Raw genomic sequence first — 25,969 nt, forward strand, 5'->3', positions numbered from 1 at the left:
TCCAGTTCTGAAAATACTGGAGATCTTGACTGCCACTGGTTTTCTGGTAGTGCAGTGTCCCAGGATGGACTAAATAGCTGTTTCCTGCGATCAAAATGTTGAGAAAATGTAAAGCAGTGTCATTTTGCAATTTGAATTCAACAAATCAAATGAATAGTTTTGCATTTTTAAAAAATATGCTTTTTCTTGCCAAGAGTGCGACAAGAATATCGACATTGCTTTCAAGTCTATGCATATATAGGATGCTACTGCTAGTAGGTGGTTAGCTTAGCATAGAATAGCGAACGTAGCACCATTTCGAGTCCCATTTGGGGATTTGTCTTCTAAGGACTCAGATCTTATCGGCTACATGCTGCCTACCAAAGGAATCATTAGCATCTTTATAATGACGTATACTGCTGAATACAAAAGTAAATGGGTCTGCGTTGTACATCCTGTCTTCAAAACAAAAGCAGCACTCTGTTATTGTTTGCCAACTAGCTTTCGCTAGCTTAGCAGACGTAGCAGTTACCAAAAAAATATAGTTTGAAATGAACTCGCTTGTTCATGGTCCTAGAGTGAAAAGTACTGTTGTAGAATTTGAAGCGACGCAATCCGTTGACGGGTAGTTTGATATGTCTCGTGATAACCGCACACTTTGCCATCTGAATGACCGGCATACTCCGCAACTCTGTTGTTTTATCAGTCCTGACTCTTGGCATCAAACACTTAACCTTTACAAGCTATCCCATCACGAGAAGCTGCGCCCTCTTTGCTGCGCTCATTAGCAATGCAGTATTTCTGTCCATGTGAGAGGTGATGAGGTTGTTACTGCCTTTGAGGAAAATCTGTGTCTAATCATGGAATGAATTGAAGATACTGCTCTGGGAACGAAGAAGAATAGCATGTGAAGAATGAATTTAGTGATAATAATTGTTACTTTCATATATATATATTTGTCCATTTCAAATAGTTAAATACAAAAAGATTGAATATACACGTAGAAAATATCTCACTGTTTGAAACCTCTGCTTTAGTGTACTTTCATTGGATTGGTGATGAGTACCACATAGGAGATCTAAGATCACACTAAAAAAAGTACCATATTGAAATTGCTGGTCCTCCTGGACGGCTGGTTGTCAGACAAAGAAGTTTTGGCTTTTTAGTGACTTATTTTTTGTTTGTTTTCTTTTTTTTGTAATTATACAGCACATCTACCATCCGATCCAATAAAGAGATAAATAAATGTATCGCAGAGGTTTCAGCTGGGTTGATAATTCATTTCTGTAGCTTATGTTATGTACAACAAAAAATAAAATATCACCATCTCTAGACAACGGGAGCTCTGCCATGTGTTGGAAACTGTAACAGACTTTTTTTTTTTTTTCAACAGATTTTTCAGGTATTCATCAGTGCTCAATAGAAAGAGTGTTTCTTGTAATATAACTTGCAAGATAAGTTACACTACAAACATTCGGGGAAGCAAAGATACTACCATCCATCAAGAAATATTCAAAATATTTGCCTCGAAGCCAAAAAAACAAGTTTTTAGAGCCGATTTGCTCTGTAATATATAAATGGCATTTTTAATCGTGATCTTGTATTTATTTTAGCTTTTTGAAGGGACAATTTGTAAATGCTGTACTGCCAGTTAGCAGTTGCTAATTGATTCCAATGATCTTGACTGAGCTTATTTCAGCAGAAGTTGTAGATCCCATAAGAGGTCGATCAAAGTGATACAGTTCTTACTAGTCAGTCGTCGTCACCGTTTCAACACCGCTGAACCCTTAAGAGACATTGCAAGGACTATTCGATTCATGGTTTGGGGAAAATGTTCAACTGGGCAAATCTGTACAACAAAAAAGCTTTTGTTTTCTGTGAGTGCTACAAAACAGGCACTGTAATAGATTTGTTCTTTTCTCTTATTTTGCCCCTTCAACGAGGGTCTGTCACCCAGGTCAGTGAGCTTTGAGAGTCCTGTAATTCTCCAGAGGGGATCAGGGACGAGACGGAGTCAAAGGGGAGGCAATGGGTTTTGGGCTGGGCACGCAGGTTTGGGTTCAGGGGTCGGTTGCGTTGATGATGGTTTTGTCGCGTGCGGTCATACCCCGGTACCAGCTGCAGTAACCCTCCTTCTGCTGGATGCAGGCGTAGTGCCGGGACTGGTAGCCTGGATAGCCGAAGTGGGACAACATGTCCGTCCATAGGCACTCGTTCTTTGAGGTGACGAAGCAGGGCAGGTAGTGGCAGGGCTTAATCTACAGAGACAGAAGTGAAACTAAAGATGTAGCCATGAAGTTGGAAACAAAATTGGAAGATAGCCACAACCTCTGAAAACTCACTGTGTTGTTGTTGTTTTTTGAACTTTAAGTTTTGGGGAATGGGTTCTTCGGATGAGAGTTGGAAAAGACAATTGATACCACTTTCATGCCTGTGTGTTAATATGGAGCTACTGTAGAAGCAGCGCTCGAGTTAGATTGGCATTCGTTCAAGAAACAGCTGGTCTTGCTCTGTGCAAAGTTTAAAAAATACACTCATTAAAACCTCCAGTTACTCATTGGTCTTTTTGCTTGTTCATTATTTCGCTTTGTCTTGGTGGCTTTGTTAGAACACTGCACAGAGCCATGATAGCAAGTTAGCTCGCTGACAGCCCCCTGCTTCCAGCTCCATTCTCTACATCTGAAGGTCTGCAAGAAAACGGTTGGTTAATTTATTTAAATTAAAAAGTTAATATCCCGCCATAAATGGCATTAAGATACCAGCAAATACATTTTTAAAAATGGACCGTTTTTACTTGGTGAACCGAAACCTGCTACAGTATCATGCCATTTGAATAACAGTGAGTATTCAGCTGAGACGTTTGTGCGAAAGCTAAAGTAGATTTAGCTTAATGATCAGACTTTTTTGAAATAGAAAAGTGTGGATCATCGAAGGAAGGAAGGAAGGAAGGACGTTAATACTTAATGATTTGGTTGAGACGGTGAGGGAGGAATTCACTGGATTAAACATCTACAATAGAGAACGTCATCCTCTCCTTTTCAGCTTTTACTTTCATTTACACAGCAGATCAACAGGTTAGGGATTCAAAAGGAAGCTTTTGAGAAATGCAAAACAAGCTCAGCACTTTCAAACTATCCAGTAAGTGAAAACTGGCGTTCGGCTTCTTTGGAATTTGAAATGAGCGTTGGCACTCTTCCTGAAGCAGTGATGTTTTTGTTTGTTTTTTTAAATCATTTCCAAAGAATTCAATTAGATATCATTCCTTTCATGCGTCACACGTCCAGGTGCTCGCACAAAAAGCTCTCGAAATACTGCAGGAAAGATTCTTACACTGTAACTACTCAGAGAGGTGATGAACGGAAGCGCCGCGTGTAATGACAGCGACATGAAGTCATCCGCTGCGAAAGACCGCACTTCTGTAGAGGTGAATGAGCCAGCAAGTTCAACCGAGTTGAATCTTCTAATTTTGGGTTTATCAGGCTGGAGAGTTTGTCCTCCACGGTTCAGAGACGTACGCCTTAACTTCCTGCTTTGAGTGGTGTTAATGATGTGTGGAGAATAATTTTCTAACCAGTACGACACGCTTCCTGCGTTCCAGCACGGATAATTATCATTTATGGAAGAATGCAAAGGAGGTTGTTTCATTCTTTCAATAATGTTTATGTCTGCCTGCTTACTGACTCTCGCACAAGAGCATTGCTTGATAGATGGTTTTCTCTAGATGCCTCTGGGCTGCTTGCACATTAAAAAACAGTTTACAGGCGCTGGCCCACACTGGGAACAAACAGGTCTTGCTGCTAATCCACTTATCCTGATAAGAGCCAGTGGTGTAAGCAGATGTCCAGGGCCGTGCAGGGGAACGTCTCAGCAGCTGCACAGTGGCAGTGACTGAGTCTCATAAAAATGGGAAGGAGGACAAGGGTGGATTCCAGTGCTGTTATTTAATAACTCACTATGACAGTGGGAAAACTTTTTTTTTCATCTATTTCTGTCTCCGTACATCCACGAAGTCTAATACTGGAAATTCAGATCCAAAAATGAACGAGTAATTCATTCTTCATGACTTGAGGTCAGCTACTCCAACAGCCATGTAACCGTGAGGGTGGTTATAAGTATGATTGAGCATTAATGAGCCTGAATTGTCCAGGGGAAACATGACTGTTAAAGCCATTTTCTTCCTCCTGTAATCATTCATACGGACATACTATGCAAGTTGTAAAAGTAAGGAACGGTACGCTCATAAGTCCTCCTCCTCTTCTTCATGCTTCTCCTGCCTCCTCGTCCCTCATTTATGTGGGTCTGTTTAGCCTTCTTGTCCTTGCCGGTTAACGCCTGCTGGTTTCCACTCACCCTGCAGTTGCAGCCCAGTTGGTAGCGATGGTTGATGCCTTTCTTCTGGGCCAGTGAGAGGCGCTCCCACCGCTCGTTGAAGTTGCACAGACCTGTGTAGACCTTGCCATCATACACTCGCCCTGGGAGATAAACATCAAGGGCGTCGGTTAATATATTGAGTCACAATTTCAATACATTTGAGATTTTTAGAACACCACAGAAACTTTCACTCTTCAACTCCAGTAGTGGTAGAAAGTCTTCGGTCTGTGCGTGCAGATAGATGATGATAGGCTGATAAACAGGTGCTTCTTTGAACTCTCGTTCCTGCCTTGTAACATGCAGCTTGAAAATATGAGCCGGTGTTTGCCGTAGATTCTCAGCCGTGTTTACTACGGTGCAGCAGCCATACAGTCATGCTAGCTATGCAGCTATGTTTGCTATGGTCACCATCTTAGTTTAGCGTGTTAGCAGGCAAACGTGTGCTTTTACCACTAATTGAAAGAGAATCTATATTTTGTAGGTTTGACACAAATTCATTAGAAACCAAGTGATTGTAGGAACGAAATCTAAACCATCCACTTGAACATGAAACAAGAAGACAAAAAAAGAAATTCAGGAGAACCCGAAGCATCGTCTGAGGACCATAAATATCTATTATATCTCAAGATGATCTACTGCAAAGTATTGGACCACGCAGCCGACAGACATCGCTAACCTGGCATTGCTGACAGCAGCCACCAGAATTCTAGACTCAAAGACGCAAAATGACAATCACACAGGCAAAAGTTTGCAGGAGTTTTCCAGCTACTTCTAAACCTGTCAGCTGTGCCTAACCTCTCGGGGCAACAGCCAACTTGAGATACAAGTATGACTGGATTGTTTCATAACAAGCATATGCATGTGAAATAACTCAAAAGTGAAATCATGGTTAAATATAGTCGATGGGCTGTGAGATTGCATTTGTGGCCAATGCCTTCCTCCCCACATGACTTTGTACCTGTGTGAAAACACTCAGTGCTACTTGGACTTGCCTACAGATGTATATAAATATATGCAGATGACTCTGTATGAAAGGGGTGAGGCACCGTTTACAGGTGAAATACTCTGGATTGTTTTTTTAACCAATTTACCTTCTCTAGAACAACCTGAGAGTAATGTCAGCTTCTCATTCCTTGAGCCACGAGGAACAACATCAGCCAAAGCCCCTGCATGTAACATTGGCTAACGTAAACACACCACTCACCCTATCCGCTTTATTTATGTATGGTAAGACAATCTTATACTGTAAGCCCATATTAAACCAACACCCCTATTTCTGAATGTCCAAAGGTCAGCAGGCATCTATTTTCAGCACTGGACCATTTGCGGCTCACTGAGACAGGTGCACTACGGTAGCCTGCGAGCAGTCCGGAACATCAGGATGTGTCGCCATATGTCTTTGTCACTGCGTGTCACCACGTGGGAATTTGGCAGCTCACAAATATGTTCTTCTTCAGTCCCCCCCGAACCTCCCGCGCTGCCTGCATCCTCTGTACTGGGATTACTGGAGTGACTGGCAAGCTTATTACATGGTGTTGAATGTGTGACATGCTCCTAAAATACTGATCAGTGCCGCAGCACTCCGACTTGATCAAAGAGATCCTCTCACAGGCCTCACTGTGTTGAAATTGCTCGATCGTATGTACAACTTTATATAGATTCCCCCAAAGATGTCACTAGCGCCCAGGGTTGGAAAACATCGTCGTCTAGCAACAGCAGCTTGTTCACTTGCATTGTGGGGTGTCGTTACAGTATTTACAGGTCAGAGCTTGGCGACGGTGACACACACCAAGCGCCACAGGGTCCAAAGTAAACTGCACCTCTGTTGGAAATAGCAACTCATAAAAATACTTCTCCAAGAGAACACCAGTCACTTCCTGCTAGCTGTTAATTGCAACTTTCAAGCGAGAGAAAATGGCTCTCTGCTGCTTCTGGAGGAACGTTTAAATATCCTGAGTTAGTATTGAGGCATTTAATCAAAAACCCCCTCAGATATCCCTTTGAATTTGAGACCAGAAAACTGGACGCTCATAGTTACTGATTTTCATTTTTGGACTTGGCAATGATGTATAGCTGCTTGTATGAAGTAGACTGTGGATAAACTTGAATCAAGATCATCTTACCTGTGATCAGGTACTGGTACTTGTTGATGTCAAACTTGACGCCACACAAACTCTCGGAGGCGTCTGTGTAAATGTGCTGCACATGCTGGACTTTGTCGAATCCCTTGTACATCTGAAAGACATGAGCACCAGAAGTGGGCTTATAAAGCTGAGCAGAGGCATCATGTTTTACCCTCAGCCTGGTACATGCAACCTGTACACATAAATGATCTGAAATGAAAACAGCGCAGCAGCTTTATCAGATGACATTGCTGAAGGAATGCCTCGTGGGAGAAGGAGAATTAAGCTCTGCCTTTAACTAAATCATAGATAACATGATTACATTGTGTAATAGGCCTCGGCTTTGATGCCTTTTTGGCAAGGACACCGATGAACCACAGACCTCAGCTCAATCTATTCAGCTCAGGTATGCGGAGCCAGAAACCCGCATTTGCCCTGAGAACTGTTTTGTTTTCTCCGGTGCAGTTTATTTGTCTAGGAACAACAGGAAATCCCTGTTTAGAGATGTCACTCCCAGAAAAGCAGAGCTAACCGTTACTATGGAGGTTTTGGTGAAAGCCAGAGGCAGTTGTCTCGTAGGATTTGTTGAAATCTGGAGGGAATTGCATTCTGTAAATCAGTCCACACTGTTTGCACCATAAACCAGCAGACTGTAATGCAAATAAATAAACCCAGAGGTGCAAAGGTCGCTTCTAATTCCTGTGGATAATCTTTCCGATGGCGATTGTAGGCTCTGCTAACAAGAAGCCACTTGATGCTGTTGTTTCCAACTGTACAGATGCAGCGTGTTGAATTGTTTACAGTCGGAGCGAGGACTTGTGTTGAGATGTAATGCCTGTAAGCTCACTAATCCTCGGGCCTGGCTCCCGTCTGAGCGGCAGGCCCGAGTCAGCATCTGTCAGAAATATGCAGCGTTATGTAAGAAAGCACAGGAAGTGGAAATGCCCCAAAATGCTTTTCAGCTATCGCACAGTAGCCGAGTGAGGGGGCAGAGAGGGGGCAGAGAGACGGTCTTGTGACTGACCAGACCAGTGTAGCGTTGTTAACCCTTTCAGTGCAATGATCTCATAAGGTCACCGCAAGAATTCAACCTTGGTTCTGAAGGTGCCCTCTTTTTTCTGTGAGAGGTCCGAGGTCAGGTCACAAAACTACTTTTTTCTGAGACGTTGACGTGAACATTTTTGTGAAGATGTAAAATACGCTACAACGCATTCTATTGTTCTGTTAAAAAAAAAAAACGTAAACGCGCAAAGACAAGTCGTATCTGTACAAAATTCAACGTGCTAATGTCTTCAGAGGTGTTGCTCAACAGTGTCACATTTAGAGTGGTGACTACCGTGAGTGTGTGTAGGAAGCTGTGGAGTTCTTTGAAGCCTTTACAAAAGACTTGACTATTTTTATAAGCGTTAACCTTTTTTTTTATTGCAGCCAGACAAAATTAAAGCACATCAAATGTGCAAAGAAATAAAAGTATTGAGTAATGACACCTGAACAAGTGGTTGAGGGTACGACGTGTACCAAAAATGAGTTAACGAATAATTCATAAAGATGTACGTCTCTATCAATGTGCGACTTATTTATATGTTCCTTTTTGAAAACCGTGTGTGTAGTTTGCCTACATGTGACATCAAGTCGAGCCTCTGAAGCATCCATGTTACATCGCTGTATGACCACAAGTAGCGGTAGTTGTTGCTACGTGACAACAATATAGATTTGTAATGCAGGTTGTCATGACCGAGTGTTGCTGTTTTTAACTCCAAAAAAGAAGATGGCGGGCCAAAGTGTTGTAAAGTTACGAAATAAAGAATTTATGTTTATTATTGGGCCACGTCAGTCTCTGTGAACGGCAATTATCTGTGGCCACATGCACGTTCGTAAGGATTCGGTTATGGAACAAGTGGACTTGGACTGACAGATGAGGGTTTCTTCATTTTATAGGAAAATTGTAACAAACTTTGTCTTCATCCATAAGGAATCGAAGTTTGCAGTTGAGGGAGACACGCATGACTTGGTTCAGTTGTTGTTGTGCGTTCTTGTGCTCATGGAGCCAAATTCACGATAGTTTTTTTTTTTTTTTGACATTTACATCATTATTGATTTCTGTTGTCAGATTTGGAAGTTGTGTTTCATTCCTGTTATTTTGTACATCATCTCGCTGAACTAACACGAGACCACACACATTCAAGTCAGAGATAATTACAGATGGCAAAGGCTCGTTGGGTTCAAGTAAAGCCACAAATATTGAAACGAGCTGCGAACATGTTTTCAATTAAACAACTCTGAAGTGCATTGCTATGCAAGTGGCAGATTTATGACCCAGCGCTGCACCCAGAGGCCTGACTACAGGAAGGACTTGTAGTTTAATGTGTAAAACTACACTGGAGCTTGATGTGTAACATTTGTTCTTTTCTTTCACTGAGAAAGTATTCTTGATAACAAAGCGCTTCTCTTGTTTTTAGACTTCTCACAACAGGAAAAAGGTATCATTTGTGTTGTACTGATTCACCAGTAAGTGCTATTGAGCTAAAAATCAACCTGCTTGTTAAGAAGTCTGTTAGCATTGCTGCTCTTATTCAGAGAGCCAGACCACTGCGCTGGAGGACACTTCATTTGCCTCTTTGTCAAAGATTTTGAAATTCCTATGATGGATAAACACAAAAAAAGAAGAAGAGTGCTGATCGCTACTTTTACTGTTGACATAGAGAATGTGTTGTGTCAGTCGTGCAGTCGACAAATTGTCCCAGCTCTTCTAAAACCAAGGCAGATCATCATCTTCACCCCTCCCACCCCCTCTCACCTTCATCTGCTTGACTGTGTAGCGCATCGTTCCGAAAGGTCCGTCCCTCAGCAGCTTCTTGCCCACCACTTTAGCCCGAATCACTGTGGAGAGAGGAGACAAGTGGGTCACACCCTTTGAAATCATCACAACATTGCTTTAAAAAAACACAACTTTACTCTTCAATCCCTCTGATAAAGCCCTGCCTCAGCCAGTAAGAGGGCATTAGCAACCCCCCGATAAAATTTCAGGACCAGGTTGGCACCACAGTTAATCCATTTATCCGATTTTCTGCATTGCTGCTGTGCGCTAAGGAGGGCAAATGGTCGAGAAACACTGAAGGGACATTTTGATACGGCATTTAGAGAAGCAGTGTCCATGTATTATAACAGAATAAAACGTAACTTTGCTGGTTAAAAACAATCTGCAGTGCATGTCCGTGTTTAACCAGGCTGCCTTCTATATTGGGATTAGGGCTTGAATAAGATTTTTATCAGCGTGGAGGGCCCTCATGTAAACGTCGGCAAGGTGAAAGCGCTCTACGTGGCGACTTTGATTTGTTTGCTTTCCCTGGTGTTGGAGTAAGGGGGCTTATTGTGGAAGGGTGGGAGCGGCTAGTGTAGAAACGAGCGATAATTTAGGCCGGTGAATTGAGTCTAACTAGAGCTGCGGGTCCTGCATAAGAGATCAGTGGTGTTCACCTGCTGCCCACAGCCGCGCCGCCGCAGACACAACTACCTCGGGACTGTGTTTGTTATCTTCTCACGCTGGAATTTCCTTCCCACATTCTTCGGGGTTCACATTCCCCAGTGAGGAAAAAAGTGAGAAGCCTTTTCATTCTTTTCAAGTGGGGAAAGAAATGAAGCATCTCCTACTCGGCTCGTGTTTATCTAGCTGCGATGCTTCCAGGTTGAAAAAAAAAAAAAAGACTTGAAAAAGGAAGAAATTAGTGCCCTGCCAGCCCAAAACTGGAGACGGACTTGAACTGAGAGATGATATGAAAAGCAGAGAAGATCTTTTTTTCCTTTAATGCAACTGAATGATTAATTCTTCTTCTCTAAGCTAACCAGCAAGTTCCTGTTACAGGGCTAATAAGTGGTGTGGTCTTGAACTGGTTTGTAGACTTGGATGAGTACTGGAGGCAGTCATGATGGTGAAAAGACTTTGCTTCATTTTAACATGTACAAGTGCCGTCGGTGTGCTTTGGCATAAATTGCAATCGGAATAGCAACTTTTGATATTTTAGCCAGAAGGATGCCTTGGACCTTCCTTATTTTATTTTAAATTTTTTAATCCTGGAATTAGAAATAGAACAACTAGCCAATGTAACCAATCCAAAATATGAAAAATTAAAGATATCACAAGTTCCTGCTAGTCAAGTGATATGCCTATAAGCGCTTCAGGCTGTAGTAGCATAGCATTAGTAGAGGTAGTAAATACACACAAGACACTGAGAGATGTTAGCTTAGCTACAAACAACATGCTAGCAACAGATTTTTTTCTTCGTCAAGAATTATACAAACAATTTCGAATGGACGATATTTTTACATCAGGACTTAAGATCAGATGGTGAGTCAGATTCCTCACGACATCCTGAGTCAACATTAGCATGTTGGACGAATATGATGAACATCAACAGGCGAGTTTACGTCCAAATTTCATGATAAAAACCAGTACTGAATAAAAAGGCATTTCTCTCAGCCCTAACAAAGAGATTACTTTTATGACACTGGCGCATCTGTACATGTAGAAAGGTTGTTTTTTTTTTTTGTAGACTGAAGAAAATAATGACAATGTTTTTGCAGTTCCAAGTCCCTTCCACATGTCCGGCCTCTAAAAGCAAATGCGCCACCTGCTAGCTCTCACTCACTCCAACTTTTTGTTTTTGACAAACGTAGAAGCTGATGTTCTAGTGCGTGTTGCTTTTGAGTTTCCATCCATTAATCATGAAGCACTAAAGAGCAGGAAAATGGGGGGGGGGGGGGGGGTGTGAAATGAGCTTTGTGTTCATTGACAGCTTCACTAGAATTCACACAGCCAAGTCAAATCTGGGTCATTTCAATGTACCGGCCCCCCTACCTGCCCTGCGCTGTCTGACCTTTCACAATAATTTGCTGCAGAACATTTGATACATTAATCTGTCAGCCCTTTTAATATGAACCCAAGTGTGCTATTACCTGATCGACCTCTGCTAAATGTACCCAAATGAGGTTTGACAGACGGAGTAATTACACTCCAAGCGAGGCACAATTACAGAGGAATGTGCGGCGGTGACAGGATTCTTTTGCCGCCCCTTGAACACACTGCTGCTCTTATTTTCAAGTGTCACCCCAAAAACCTACTTTCCAACTCTGCCCTGATCTGAAAATCAATCCTCGAGGGAAACAAATGTTTGAAGCAGCAGTGGTCAGCTGATTCAACTCAAACCCATCCAGATAGGACCCCTCTTGTTGGACGGCGGCCACTAATTGGCCGGTGATGGTGCCATCACCCAGAGGAATGTGTGAAGGGCCTCAGCTGCTCGGGAGACAGAGGATTTGTGTCATTCCCCCTCGGTGACCCCTCGACCTCCTCTCCATTCAACAGCTATATTTACATACTAGCTCAGGGCGGCCCGCTCATGTCAGAAAGTCGACATTACGAGTGTTTATTTAACCCACTTCCATAAGGTGATCTCACATCACCCAAATGAAATCTATGGACGTAGTGTGTGGATAAGAGCCACCCCCACGTCATAAATCTGATCATCTAAAGATCTGAGAACCTTTTTAATGAAACCCGACATGCTTTAACCTGCTGTTGGTGCTGCCCAGCGAACACGTATGAAGACATAAGAACATTAATGAATCACTGACAATCACTAATACGGCAGCTCGCGTGCTTGTTTTTGTGGAGAACCGATAAAGATGCATTGAATCTTGAATGTTTACAGTTACCAAAACCAGGCAGCTCAGGAAAACGCTGACTAAAACCAGGCATGTCACCAAAGAAGCTCCGAAGTACGTTTTGTTTTTCTCCATGGTTATAAAAAGTTGAGGCACTTTGAGAGATGGAGGTATTTATACCCTCCACCTGAATGAAGGGTACTCGGTCCAGCAGCGTGACTAAAAACAGAGTTCATGCCGTGATGGAGCGGAGAGGGTCTGGTTTGAGATGCTGCTTTTGATTTCACCTTGTCGCGTCACCTTCAGTAAGCCAAGTTTAAATTTCAATGTGACGTTTATTTCCAGTTATCCAGCTCAAGAAGGTTAACATGAGTAACTCCTTAGTTCAGTATCAGCTACCACAAGGAAGCTCAGGCTGTGACGCACATGGACTCGTCTTCTGCAGAGCATCTGACATATATTTTCAAGAGTGGGAGTCTTTGTCGTGATAAGGTTTTTTTGTTTGTCAAGGTCTGAAACAAAAAAACAAAAAAAAAAAAGAAGCAGTGAATTCATTCCAATATCTCTTGCCTCAAGCAGAGGATTACACAAGCGGAAAGCAAATGCTTAATCTCAAGGTGAGCATGTAATTTAGTTAAACATTTATTTCAGCCTACGTACAATGTGGCAAACTGTAGGCATGACAAGAATAAGGTTACTCATTTGTGTGTGTGTGTGTGTGTGTGTGCGCGTGTGTGTGAGAGAGAGAGAGAGAGAGAGAGTGAGAAAAATAAGAGGCGCAGGGCAGGCGACGGTGATTTTAGTATGCAGAAAGTGGTCCAAGTGTGAGGAGGCGAGTGGGAGGAAGAGGAATTCTCAGGACGACACACTACCACGCTCAAAAATAAACACTGAAACTGAATCCCTGCTGTAGAGGCTTGTGTCAGATGGAGTAGAAAACCTTCAACCACCACTTACTGCTCACAAAAAGGCAAAGGCAGAAGAGAAGGCTAACTTTTTCAGCAGTTCTGATACTGAAGCAGCTTATCTTATCTCTCTACATTAGCTAACATCATTATCCTCTACTTGGTCATATCAGACCAAGAAGTACCAAATTATTTCTTCCGAACTCAACTTCTGAAATTCCTCTAAGCAGAGAAGGAAAGAAATGTACTAACTGTGAGCTTTATAAATGACTCCTCATTAGTTTACGGACCCATACTTGTCATATTAAAAGAAAAAAAAAATCTTCAAAGTTCTGCCCTCGTTTCCAAATACATCAAAAAATTGAGTCTGCAATTTTCAAATCACGCAACCCCTAATTAACCGAGGGTGGAAGGCTAATTTTGAGTCGAGCATCCACATGGAACACTTAAGCGATAACTGCAGAGACAATAGAAGCCCGTTATTTAGCTAAATCGTAACCTGTTTGCTACCATCAAAGACTTTTAGCTTGTTTGAGCTAGCGCGCTGTCCACAGACCATCCAAATCCACTGCAAAAGTTCAAAACTGACAACAGACCTGAGGCAAATTCTGCTTTGGAGGAGGTTTCTGATGGAAATGAATAGACTTTGAAGGTATTAAGTTCCTTTCTTTTCTTCTGCTAAGATGAACCCTGGTGAAACGCTAAAGGATGAACAGTCTTGTGTTATTCACATCTTAGCAGAAAAACATATTGAAATGATTGTGGTGTGTTTTTTTGTTTTTTTTTGCATGGCCCACAAGAAATTTTCTGAAGCCTGTAGAAGACTGTTTGCACGTTGGTTTATCTCTGCAGCAGCACAATACGTCATCCACAATGATGTATTGACACAGTTGGCATGAAGCAAACATTGCATCTCTTGCAATTTGATTATTGCACTTGTCCCTATTGCGATCCAGGCATTTGGTCAGCCCTACTCTGACGCCACTGATCATGTTGATGTAGTGATGATGCGCCATATGATCACGCTAACCCTCTACAGAGGGGTCGTTGTCAGCGTATATGACGTAGCCGGACCTGCCGGGGTCATATGTCACATGATTGTTCAAATGTCAGTTACGCCAATTGAATATCATTTCATTTGTAAATCTTCTCATACACTGACGTTTTGTGTAAAAATGTGACTATGACATACATCATACATCCCTCATCTGGTACACAGGCGATAAAGGTAACAGAGTCTCTAACAGGACCCACGTCACCACCATTTGTTCAGCCAGTATCTGTGCCCCCCGGTGGTCTCCTGCTAGAGACACTGAGTGGTTGTGTGGTCATCAGAGAAGGGAGGGTACGGGTGGGAGATTTGATACGCCCCACTCAGGGGACAAACATCCCAAGCTTGTCCGGATTCCAGAACCTCTGACTTCCCATTGCATTTTAACTGACTTTTGGGAGAACTCCCGGTGTCAGACCCAAGCTTGCATAACACAACTGAGGTTATCAACTCTCACCTTTTCACCTGCAGTGCCTGAGCTCCGGCTGACGTCGGGAGGAATGATTTAACTACACGCAACATAACTCATTAGCACCAAGTGGAGGAGGATGTATTGGTACCAGGAGTGCGCTGTCACAAAGCTGCGGGCATTTTAAACCTGATATGCTGCACTTGTTCGACAAAGCTCCTCTATGTGCAAAAAAGACCCACACAGGGAGGCAGGATGTGTTCCCTTCACATCGAAATGTGCATAAACACGTATCACGCTAATCCTCAGCGACTGACCTGCTTCACGGTGCAAGTATGTAAGGGGTTGCTCCTGTCACCCCCAGGGCTTGGGAACGAACATGGAGCAACATAAACTCGCAGGGTCAAAGTTTACAGCCAAGGCCTCTAATCTCGCTTTTGGAGAGCTTTGAGAAAACAAGTGTTCCTGCTTGTGAATGAGCTGCTGAAACACAGCTTCAGGATACTCCCATTGTAAATGTTTCGGAAGTCACTCTCCTCTGCTAGCATTTCCAGAAAAGACGCAGGCCAACTGCAGTTTTCAACCTCTTCACCCAATTGTGATGCATTACGTGAAGAGGCTGCAAGCTATGATGAGTCAGGGCCGAGAAAACAAGAGCAAAAACGCTTTGAAGTCCACTGCAGCTCTTAAATCGGAAAGACTCGGACCTGCTGCCTTTGATGTAGACGGTGAGAATTACAAGGTTTCTCCCTCGCCACACTAGCATTTTGCTGTTTTACGCATCTGCGCGTTTGAACTCAAACAGGTTTTAGCTTGAGATGATACGACCTTGGCTGAAATTGGTCCACTTCAGTGCAAGCTTCGGATGAACGCGTTAGCATCACCCAGTGTTTAACATGGCAAGGGTTTGCAAATCAGATGATTAAATACTCTTGGCCATAAATCATCGAAGGCTCGATCCGGTCAGGCGTCCTGATGTTTCCGACTTGACCCAGATGAATGAATTGTGACCAATGAAGGGTTTCCCCTAAGTAGGCTGAAGGTACAAGAGCATTCCGAGCGCGCGTCAAGCTACGCCAGGAACTCTCAAAGGGCAGTTTCTGATGCTGATGGTGGTACACTGATTCCACCCTCCAAATCTGGGCAAACATTTAGGCCTCTTTTTCTCGGCAGCATTTGAAGAAGCCTCTCGGAAAGGAAGCGGAGCGTTTATGATATATGAAGTCTTTATGTGGGGCACTGGTGATGAAATGTTTGGCTTCATTCACGAGTGTAAACCACCGGAGCATCAGTGGGGTTATAATTTGTGTCTGTGCGTCTATTCAAAGGGATTAAGAGGTCAGATTCATACGGTGTAAGAGTTTGATTATCTAACTTAAAACCACTTACGGTCTGTATGTAAACTTTCAGTGTAACGACAGCGGCTGCTGAGTTTGACTAAACTTGGGATAAAGACTACACGTTTGGACAAAGCGTCAATGGAACAATGCAAATGTAACAAAATCTTCCCACCAGCATTTGTTCATTTATAAACACTTAATATTCGTATAATTAAAAACCCAGGAACTCACTTCTGTTTCTGTGTTGATGAGAAAGAACCTGAAGTTCGTTTGATTGAATTTGGGCTCATTCAAATGCACAAAAGTTAGAATCACAACTACAAAAAACAGACAGACAACAAAAAGAGAGGCTTTTGCCTAAGACAGTTACAATCGAGGCATTTCTTCTCTATCTTGGTGTATTCAACATGAAAAAGTGAATTTCATCTTATTTTGAAAAGGCGATCGGGTCAGTCATAAAAGTGCAGTATTGTTGCAAGTAGAAGTGTGTCACTGCTGCAGAAAGGAGGGCTTCCCTTGTGACATGTCAACATGAGGCGTAGGGCAAACACATGGACTGCACACATGGCTGCAGTGTGTGTGTGTGTGTGTGTGTGTGTGTGCGCGCGTGTGTGCATAGCTAAGACTGAGAGGTAATTGTTTGATTGGGGTTTTACAGTCTCATGGTCATCTAATCGTTAGAAGCTGATGATGTTGGAGTTAAGTGTTGCAAACACACACACACACACACGCACACAAAAGCTTCTCTAAATGTGTGTGTGTTGTGTGCTCAGTCAGGTGACCAAGATATCTCCCCCACCCCTCCAAACCATCCCACCTGCCTTGACCCCTTAACACCACTACTCAGCGGATCAGATAATCCTCAGGTCCTCAACACTGTTTTCTGTCAGCACAAGACTGAACCCTGAATTATTTGGTGTGTGTGTGTGTGTGTATGTGTGTGTGTGTGTGTGTGTGTGTGTTTGGGGGAGCACGCTTCACGTTTTCTCGTAACTAACTCTGCTCTGATTGAGTGTCTTCTTTTCACTCTGGTGTCACTTCACACCACTTATGACGCCACAGTGTGCCACCACTGCCACACGCAGGAGGAATTAGTAGTAAGAGATTGTCGCGCGTGTGTGTTGCGTTCAAGTCTTAAAGCCAGAATGGGAGAAAAAAGAAGACTAATCAAAGTGTTGAGTTCCTTTAAGCCTGGAATTCTTCACACGTACATCTGAACTTACACAGTTTGCTTATGAAGTAAAACAAGTGGATCCCGGGGAACCCTTCAAATGAATGCAAACCTGACCAAAGCACCTCAAACACGTCACGTCTCACTTTTAAACCCAGACGTTGGTGACATTAACCTTTCAGGGTGAATATCTGACAGTAGCTGCGACCTCGTGTCCCTGACGAGCGACAGTCGGGGAATCTGTTCATATCCTCTAATGAAAGACCGGACTCACCTATGTCCGAGTTGCAGTAGGCGTCCTGCGGGTGCGTCAGGGCGCACGAGCAGCCCTCCGTCAGCTGGTGAACCTGCAGGCTGCTGAAGACGAACAGCAGGCTGATCAGGTGCTGGTACACCGACTGCATGTTTCCCAACTTTCTGCTGCTGTGATGAAGTGTGTGAGGTTGCTCTGGATCCGCCGCCGCTGCTGCTGCTGCTGCTGCTGCTGCACTGGTCTGTGTGTATTATGTCCAAGTGTGTGTGTGAGGCTCGTTGTGGTCGCTGCTTCTCCTGCTCTCCGCGCGCCGCTCAGCCGTACATATAGCGCGCGCCGGGGAGGCGGCCCTTCTCCACTTCTGCGGCTCCGCGGCTCCGCCGGCCAATCAGCGGCCGCTGATGCCGCTCGGAACAAAGATGACATACTTGAACAGCAGGTTCGTGTTTTCTCACCGAAAAGTAAAAAAATAAAAAATAAAAAAAAAGATGAAGGGATAGAGCTTGTTGAGAGTTGAACAGAACAATAAATGAGTAAGCTGGCTGGACATGTATGTGCTACAAATTAAAACCGCACATAGGAGAACATATAAATGTGCATTTAATGGAAGAATAGTTGGGGGAAAGTATTATATTTTCATACTTCTCTCACCTACTCCACATGTCACACTCCTTACTATACTACGTTTCTGTTTGTATGCATTTACAATACAATAAACAATAGAATACAATGGCTTGGCATGGCCCCTTTAAATTATGGCTGTGGTTGAATGTATGGATACATTGTGTGGTTATTTGGTTCTAAATGATGATATGGAAATTGAACCACCTTTTAAGTCATGATTTCTTTGTTAGTGGGAGGTCACATCATCGGCATGCACTCTTCAGAGCTGGGAGAAAAAGATATTAACAAAAAAAATAGCATTTAATGTGGATCATCATCATCATCATCATCATCATCATCATCATCATCAACAACAACATCAAATAGGTTTCTCAGCAATTCAGTGAGCCAAAAATATTCCAGAGAAGATTCAAACAGTGGCACTCACGGGGTCATACCTCAGCTGAACCACGTGGGAAACACTTCCTGTTAGAGGGAAATAATGTTTATGTTGTGCAAATATAGCAGCAGGATCTGATAACTAGAATGAGATGACCCGCCACAGAGAGATCTCCTCCCTTCTCTTCTGGCATGTTTTTACTCAGAACATGTGGAATTATGTAGTATTTTTTAAGTAGAAGCAAAGTTCGGGGGGGGAGGCATATTTGTCTAGGAACTTTTGGTTTTTCTTCTTCAGTTGTCAGTCGGAGCTTCTTACGAGCTGTCACGCGAGGACCACAAAGGAAGGACTGTGTACTAAATAGTTAAATTAACTAAGAGTGTCATCTACACGTTCAATTCTAACCTGTCATAATGACAGAGGTCTTACTGAGGTCATTTTTCGATGAAAAAAAGTTATTTTTATAAGGCACCTTTGTACTTTAACTCAGGATTTTTAATGCAGGAATGTACAAAGCCTGTGAATACTCCACACAGTATTTTAGTTCTTTGTATTTGATTGAAGAATTGTACAAATTCTTGTACCTTCATGTCACAGAATTTTTTTTTGTTTTTGTTTTATGAGTGAGTCTCACTTACTCATCCTGACCGCCCCCTTAATTACTAACACTCATATTCTCCATTCTGCATCACCAATCAAAGGGTTGTTTTATCTCTAAATGGTGAGGAGCACTCGTTGTACACGTGCATTCTGTTAAAGGAACATGCCAGCTGTTAGAGAAATGTGTTCATTCTCTCAGAGCCAGACAAGAAGATAGATACCCTTCTCTTCTCTGAGCTGAGACCCACAAAGAGCATCTGCCTGCTAGTTAGCTTAGCATAGTGAATGGTAGTAGATGGGAATTGTTAGCGTGCTTTTGTCAAACGTCATCAAAAGGATCAGGTTCGTGATCTTGGTTCGTCTAGAAGTGCCAGGTCTCCTACAAAGTCGGTCACAATCAGCAGCGGCAGTTAGTCTCCTAGTTCTCAAGAAATGTTATGTTTTGTTTCGTCAGCTGAGGTTTGCACGAGGCGCTGCATGAAATCCCTCCGCCCAGTCAGGAAAGTAGTCCCATCTAGATGTCCAGTGCTTATTCTGGATTGTTGTTTCATAGTGGATGTTATGCACCAAACGAGTTAGTTTTTGAGAAAATTGTTTTTGATAACATCTGACTGAGTTACGATAAAACTTCTCGTTGAGTATTATTCATTGTGCTAAGCTAATTAGCACTCAGCTGGTCTCCCTACATAGGTCACAGCTCCCTGATGCACCACAGAGGAGAGAAGGGTGTCAATCTTCTTGTCCGGCTCTGGAGAGGAAGGTAATTTCCCCCAAAAGTTGATATGTTCCTTTAAGAAATGAACGCTACCTGTGCTTGACTTTGACCTTGCAGGCAGCAATCAAACACTCATTTCTATTCTGAAAGGGATCCGCGGAGCAGGATCGGTTAAATGAGCCAATTAAACTGTCCTCTCTCTCCTCCCTCGGACTGTGTTCATGGACCCGAGTGCAGCTGCATTATCGCTGAAGAGGCTTATCTGCAGAGACTGAGGGAGCTATGTTAAGGGCTGACGCTACTCCAGTTATATAACGGAGCCAGAAATAATCAGGTTGAGGAACTATGACCCTTAATGTGCCTTCATTAGCGGTTTTATCAGGTTAGAGCACCTATAGGACTTCTATTGTTTGGAATTGATAAGCTTGTTCTCTAATATTGCTCACATTTTTTGAAGGGATTGAAAAGTTTGACGTTCTTTCATGAAAATGAAATTGGTTGGCCACTTACAGGCTGCTTTTTTTTTTTTTTAGAAAGTTTAACACCAGGTTACTAAATGGCAGACTTTCCGTTTTCTCTTCACACATGAGTCATATCAGGGATTTATCATTCCACAGTATTTTCACTACTACCTAAAACATAAGCCAGTGTTGGTTCAGCGGTGCGTTCAGGTACCTCCACATATTTGCGGTTAGAATAGCGTGACGTTTGATGTTTAAGCAGGTCTCATCTGCAGGTCCAGAGCAGCCATCAGCGGAAACGCGTCGACTGCGTGACTGCTGTGAAGCATTGATAATGGCTTGTCAGATATTATTTCAGCCTCCAACCTAAAGGCTGAACTAACAGATATGTGACATTCCTTGGTTAGACGGCGGATCGGCATGCGTAATAGGTGGACTTTGTATGCCCATATGAGGCGATGAAGACAGGAGGCTTGAAACTCCCGGGATGATGATTTCATCGTCCTGCATTCCTAACATACTGTCTATCTACTGGCAGTGGGGAGAGCGTGCATCGTAGCATCACCTGCTCTGACGGAATAAATTAGCCATGCCAGAACACCATCACACACACACACACACACACACACACACACACACACACTTACATAATTTTTACCTTGATTAAGTCATATGCTAATGACATCAGCCTTTTGTGGAGTAGTCACACACAGCTCCGCACACAGATGTGGTCACGTAGCACTCTCCTGTCAGACTACAGGCCACGTTCATCATGTGTATCCTTTTTTCTTTTTTTTTTGCAGCTTTTTCCTTGCGTCTTCACCAAAATTTCGATATCAATTTTCAGTTCTATCATTATGAAAGAAACTGTTTTAAGGAACAGGCCAACAACAAGGTGTGCAGAGAGAAGCTCTTCATTCGTGCTTTCATGACTGACGAGGTGAAACCAGTGATGTGATTGGATGAGTCCCATCATTCAGTCTATTAAAAGATGCTCCTTCCTTCTTTCCTTCCCAGTACTGCTTCAGAAACCACACTGAAGTATGTGCTCACGTGTACTTGACCAGTACAGCTGATTCTGATGTTATACTATATTTAGCATATTTTGAATGAGGCTCCGGAAGCTTGTCACCTCCGTTGCTAACTTCTGTAACTTGTATTGTGAGAGAACAACATCTAAATAAAGCAGAGAAATGTGAGCGCGGAAGGATTTACAGTTCTAGACTGTCTGAAGAACCTCCTGAAACTCTTGTTGTCTCCGCCACAAATTTAACCGTCTCCTTTTAAGCATTGTTAAAAGGAGACTCGTTTGAATCTGATGGCCACCCGGGGCCTTGATTTGTGGAGTTAGCCTGTTCTCCCTGTGCCTTCGTCTGTTCTCCTCAGGTGGTTCCTCTCACACACCAAAAACATGCAAGTCCGACTAATTTGACTCTCTAAATTGGCTCTGAGTGTGAAAGATTGCTCGTCTCCATATGTTGGCCCTGTGAGGGATGGTTTGTGGCGACTCGTGCAGTCCATCAACGGAGTACCCAGCCTCGTGCCCAATGCCTAGCGACCAGGATAAGTGGTATAGACGATGGATGGATGGACCCGGTGCTGTTGGAATGTGTACTGTCATTCATGAACATGTTGCACATATTGATAACCATAGAACCTTTGACGGGGATGTTAAACGTCCATTTTTCAGTGCTGCACAACAACCGCGCATGAATCAATCATCCAGTTACCGAATTTGCCCACCAATGAAAATAGGCTCACACGTCACCAGCGCAACTTGTCTGGTCTTCGCTCTCAGGTTTTCACATTATTAGCTGCTTCGTTTTGTTTCGATGTTGTTGATTTGTCTCATGTCTAGGTCCTTCCAGTGTCCTGAGTAGACCTGAGTATGAGAGGGGCTATAAATGATGTTGAACTTTCGCCACCTTCCTTCCTCTCGCCATTCAGTCTGTTTATACTCTATTTATCTGTCCACGGAGCAACAAGTACACCTCGTCCTCTGCTTTCTCCATCTTGAAAACACAGGAAGTCACGAACTAAAGAGGAACTTTACGAGGCAGAAGAAAGAGAGTATTTTGTAGAAGAAGGGCTGACTAGGAAAGGCTGCTCACCACATGTGTGAGAGGTCAAAGTGTCTCCTTGGTTCTTAACTGTCTTCTATTTCTCAGCACAGCGAGTATCGACATATTTAAGCAACATGAAGTCTTGGGCCACTTATGATAAATTGCACGCTCTACTTTTAACTTTTCTGTCAGAAATGGGACAAGATAAAATGAATATTTTGGTTATGTGTGTCTCTCACAGCTTGTCACTATAACTTGAGCCACACGGCTGAAAAAAAACTTTGGACCCTCTGGAAATGATGTTGTCTAACTAGGCCAGCGTACTGGAAGCATATTATTGCAGAGAAAATTGAATTTCATCTGAAAAAGTCCAGTTTATAGAAAAAGGGTTGATTTGTGGCTGGTTGGCTGCTGGGAGAGCAGACGGCAGTATTGTGTTGCAAAGGTCTTCAAGGCCTGCGTGGTTCTGAGTTGACAAAAGAGAACAAAGCAGTGACTCAGAGGAAATACCTTTCATCCGACTGACAAGCCGCTAAAGAGACACAGGAAGAGGCGAAACTTGAAAAGATAGCACTGCCGGGAGCGACGGTCGCCGAGGGAGAGCGTCTAACCCTGACTCACTCGGTCCTGGTGCACGGCCCACATGCCATTCTAGTTAAGTGGGACAGACAGGACGACCCCTCTCTGTCGCTCCACAATGCGAGGAGGACATGTAGTGGTAGTTGTGTCACAGGAGGAAGAAAGTAATTGGATGTTTTCTTAGTCGTAAAGAGCCGCGACCTCAGCGCTCGGGTCGTAATGGAGGAAGATTTGGAATCTTGTGGTTTAGCGATGGATCTGGATCCAGCTTCTTGGGTGGCTGCACTGACAGAACTGAAACAGCTGTAGTCACGTGCGAGTTCGCTGACTTTTAATAGCCAACAAGGTGTGTCTCATGTGACTATGAGTGTGTTATCACACCACTGGAGCATCATGCATTTTTGCATAGTTATCAGTGTTTGTACAATGAAATATTCTATTCTGGTTTATGTGCAGAAAAAAAGCAGGGAACGGCCACTTAGGGGTGAAGACACAAGCTGTGAACGCAACATTGTCACCCCTAGATCAAATTGTTAAGTGTTAGCCAACTGCTGACTGTTGCATCCAGCAGACACACAACATCAGCACCACTGGAAGTTGTTGTCACCCTGATAAAGGAGGCTCACAGATTTGCACAAATAGGATTTCAGAGACATCACATTGAACGGGAGAAGACGTTAAGAATAAATGTTTCAATCTAACTCACCCTTTTTTTGTCACAACGTAGGCAAATTTGTCTACTTTCATACAAGCCCCTGTCCCAGCGGTCAAGAAACCCACTCACATCTGGCATTTGCAGGTTTCATTTCCATTCAGTCCAAATGTCCCCGCAGTCAACACAGGTGTTTATCAGCTCCATCTCCGATCACCAGCGGTGGATCCGTGTGTGAGGAGTGGTCAAAGCTCCACCATCAACAACATACATGGAGGCAATTAAATTAAAGCTTTCCATCTCTGCCCGTAACTTTCGGGTTGTATGTCACCTCAGCCACAAATGTCAGTCCATCCTCCAACGTCGTCAGAATTGCAACCACAGAAACACAATGCTGCTTTTACGGCAGCTCACGGAGAGTACGTACAAGGCCGAGACAGTACAGTCCAGGGGTATATGTCAGCACCTTTCCTCAGCCACTCACCATGGAAACAGGAGCAATTGACTTTTTAAAGCGGGTCCAGTGAATGGATCTGAAAGAATATTAGTTACCAAAAAAAAACAAAACCTTGTGTAGAACAGCCTGAATGTGATTCAGTTCCACGGGTATGGTGAAAGGTTCTCAGTTGTAGTCTTCTAAGCTTGGTCCAAGGGAAGCACCCACCATCCATTTAAGCAGATCGTATATTTTGCCAGGAGTAACCACCCACTATCCCAGCATTAGGTGAGACCAGGTTTTTCAGCAGGGAAATTAAAAAGTGGCCTTTGAAGTCACTTAATTCCCACATTTTTAACGTATACACACACACGCGCAAACACACACACACACACACACCGCATTCAGCAGAGTCTCACTGAATCAAAATAGAGGCAACTGCATTTTTTATCTCTGAGTCATAAGACGAGGTACAAGGAAGTCTCTCAGCAAACCCCTGGTGTCTCAGTATAAACTAAAAGTCTAATGACCATGGAAACTGCAGTTAAAGGTCCCAGCTTATTCACATCAGCCATGTCATTCTTTCTTGTGACAAAGAGGAGATTCACATTTAAATAGGATGTAAAGTTGGATGAATAGTCATCACTTCCCTTTTAATATTTTATCTTCAACAATTTGCACTCTCCACAAGTGTGTTTTACTATATCTTGGGTGTACCTGAGGACTTCTTTTCATTCTAATATCACCTCAGTTTATTCTAGCGCAGAGACATTTTGGATATTTATATTCACAACTCTTCCTCACTAGCTAGCTTTGTTAGCTCATATATCAGCGACAGACCCAGTAGTCTCCGCCAGAGAGCTATAGATGATGTCATGTAAGTTTTAATTACATAAGACAAGTGGTTCCCAAACTTTCTGAAGTCCTGAACAAGCTGGAACTTTCATCTTCCTGCTGCGTATCGTTAGCACCACCTGCGGCAAGGCTAGCAATGCTAACCCCTGATTGGCTAGCACTTGACACCGAGTTTCGATGTGTGGCGTGAAGTGGACCAGGGTCAGAGATTGTAAGAGGAAGACAAGGAACAGGTCTTTGCAGAATACAGTCCAGTAACACACTTTTATTTTTGATGGAGGATTTTGGGCCGATATGACAGAATTTGGGGAATCGTGGCATCAGACAGCTGCCGGGCCTTGGTATGAGTTCTACAGAATGCCCTTTCATGTTTGGAGGTGACTTTAGCAGCTAAATTCTCCTTTACGTTCATGCTGGTTGGTAACATTGTCTGTCAAATCTGCCTGATGCTGCTGAAAGAAGCTAAAACATGTGACACACCTGAGGGGGATGATTGTCATCTCCGGTGACCCCTTTTAGGATCCATCAAGCAGTGAAGCTTTCATGTAATTTAGGTTGAGCAGACGCATTAATAAGAGTGGGAAAACATTTTCAACATGGGTTCTTTTACTAGGCATAACTTCATCATCGTGTCTGACTGCATTTAAGAGTAAATGAAGCCGAATAACTGCTATAATTTGGCCTCCAAAGTTTCCCAGTTGATTAGGAAGTGCTTCATTCCACTCCAAGTCACACTGACCACACAAAGAGTGGAGGAGGAGGAGGACATGTGAGCCTGTTTACAGACATCTCTTCTCTGAACAAATAGGAAGTAGCCTAAACTTAGAAATGTCTGGTGAAGACAGAATGGACACAAGTGATGTCAGAATTTGTTTCGATTGGCGCTGTGTGACATTAGATACTCTTTGCTGCCGTTGTAACTTTTATCTGAACAATGAAGGCGGGATTCTTGAAATGAGCTCAAAGCTCAGCATCTGAGAGCTGTCAGTACAGTGAGATAGCGGTTGTTCGGGGCTTCCTTGTCCCCACCCAGCGGAATAGCAAGTGATATTAAAACCCAACAGCGCTGTCATTAGTCTGTCCGTCCACTCCACTGAACATTTCAACAGATGCCGACTGGTTTCCCATTTCCAGCACGCCAGTAGTCCAACGTATAGTTGAGACATCAGAGAAGGAAGTACAAACATGGCTCTGCTCACAATGGAACTCCCCCTGTAATAAAATATGATGAACGGTCAGTAACTTCCTACTCAGGCCGGCCAGATGCAACCACAGCGCTTGCTGCACAGACACAAGGTCCCCTGCTGTACTCTACTGTACATATTTGGTGCGTGTGTGCGGT

The 25,969-nt window shown here is 43.3% G+C and overlaps 2 protein-coding genes across 2 annotated transcripts in view; one reads left to right on the plus strand and one right to left on the minus strand.

Moving 5' to 3' along the window:
* The window catches only part of syn3 (synapsin III), a 119,626-nt gene that overhangs the window by 56,204 nt on the left and 37,453 nt on the right, over nucleotides 1–25,969 (plus strand). The gene's annotated exons all lie outside the window — the stretch shown is intronic.
* LOC147262332 (metalloproteinase inhibitor 3) lies at nucleotides 1,339–17,567 on the minus strand. Its single transcript, XM_086201088.1, has 5 exons — nucleotides 17,285–17,567; nucleotides 9,271–9,353; nucleotides 6,474–6,585; nucleotides 4,330–4,451; nucleotides 1,339–2,237 (listed from the first exon to the last, which is right to left on the minus strand). The coding sequence occupies exons 1-5, from the start codon at nucleotides 17,412–17,414 to the stop codon at nucleotides 2,040–2,042; spliced, it is 645 nt and encodes a 214-aa protein (XP_086057214.1). The 5' UTR covers nucleotides 17,415–17,567; the 3' UTR covers nucleotides 1,339–2,039.

The sequence above is a fragment of the Aulostomus chinensis genome, chromosome 4, assembly GCF_037954235.1.
Source record: "Aulostomus chinensis isolate RoL2024-O1b breed Wild chromosome 4, RoL_Achi_v1.0, whole genome shotgun sequence".
Lineage (NCBI taxonomy): Eukaryota > Metazoa > Chordata > Actinopteri > Syngnathiformes > Aulostomidae > Aulostomus > Aulostomus chinensis.

Bases quoted from the DNA above. Each gene is read 5' to 3' on its own strand.
- LOC147262332 (XM_086201088.1), bottom strand. From the start codon at position 17,414: ATGCAGTCGGTGTACCAGCACCTGATCAGCCTGCTGTTCGTCTTCAGC. The intron at 9,354-17,284 runs GTGAGTCCGGTC...CTCTCTCCACAG, and splicing joins CTACTGCAACTCGGACATAG to TGATTCGGGCTAAAGTGGTG. The intron at 4,452-6,473 runs GTAAGATGATCT...TTTATCTCCCAG, and splicing joins GTACCAGTACCTGATCACAG to GGCGAGTGTATGATGGCAAG.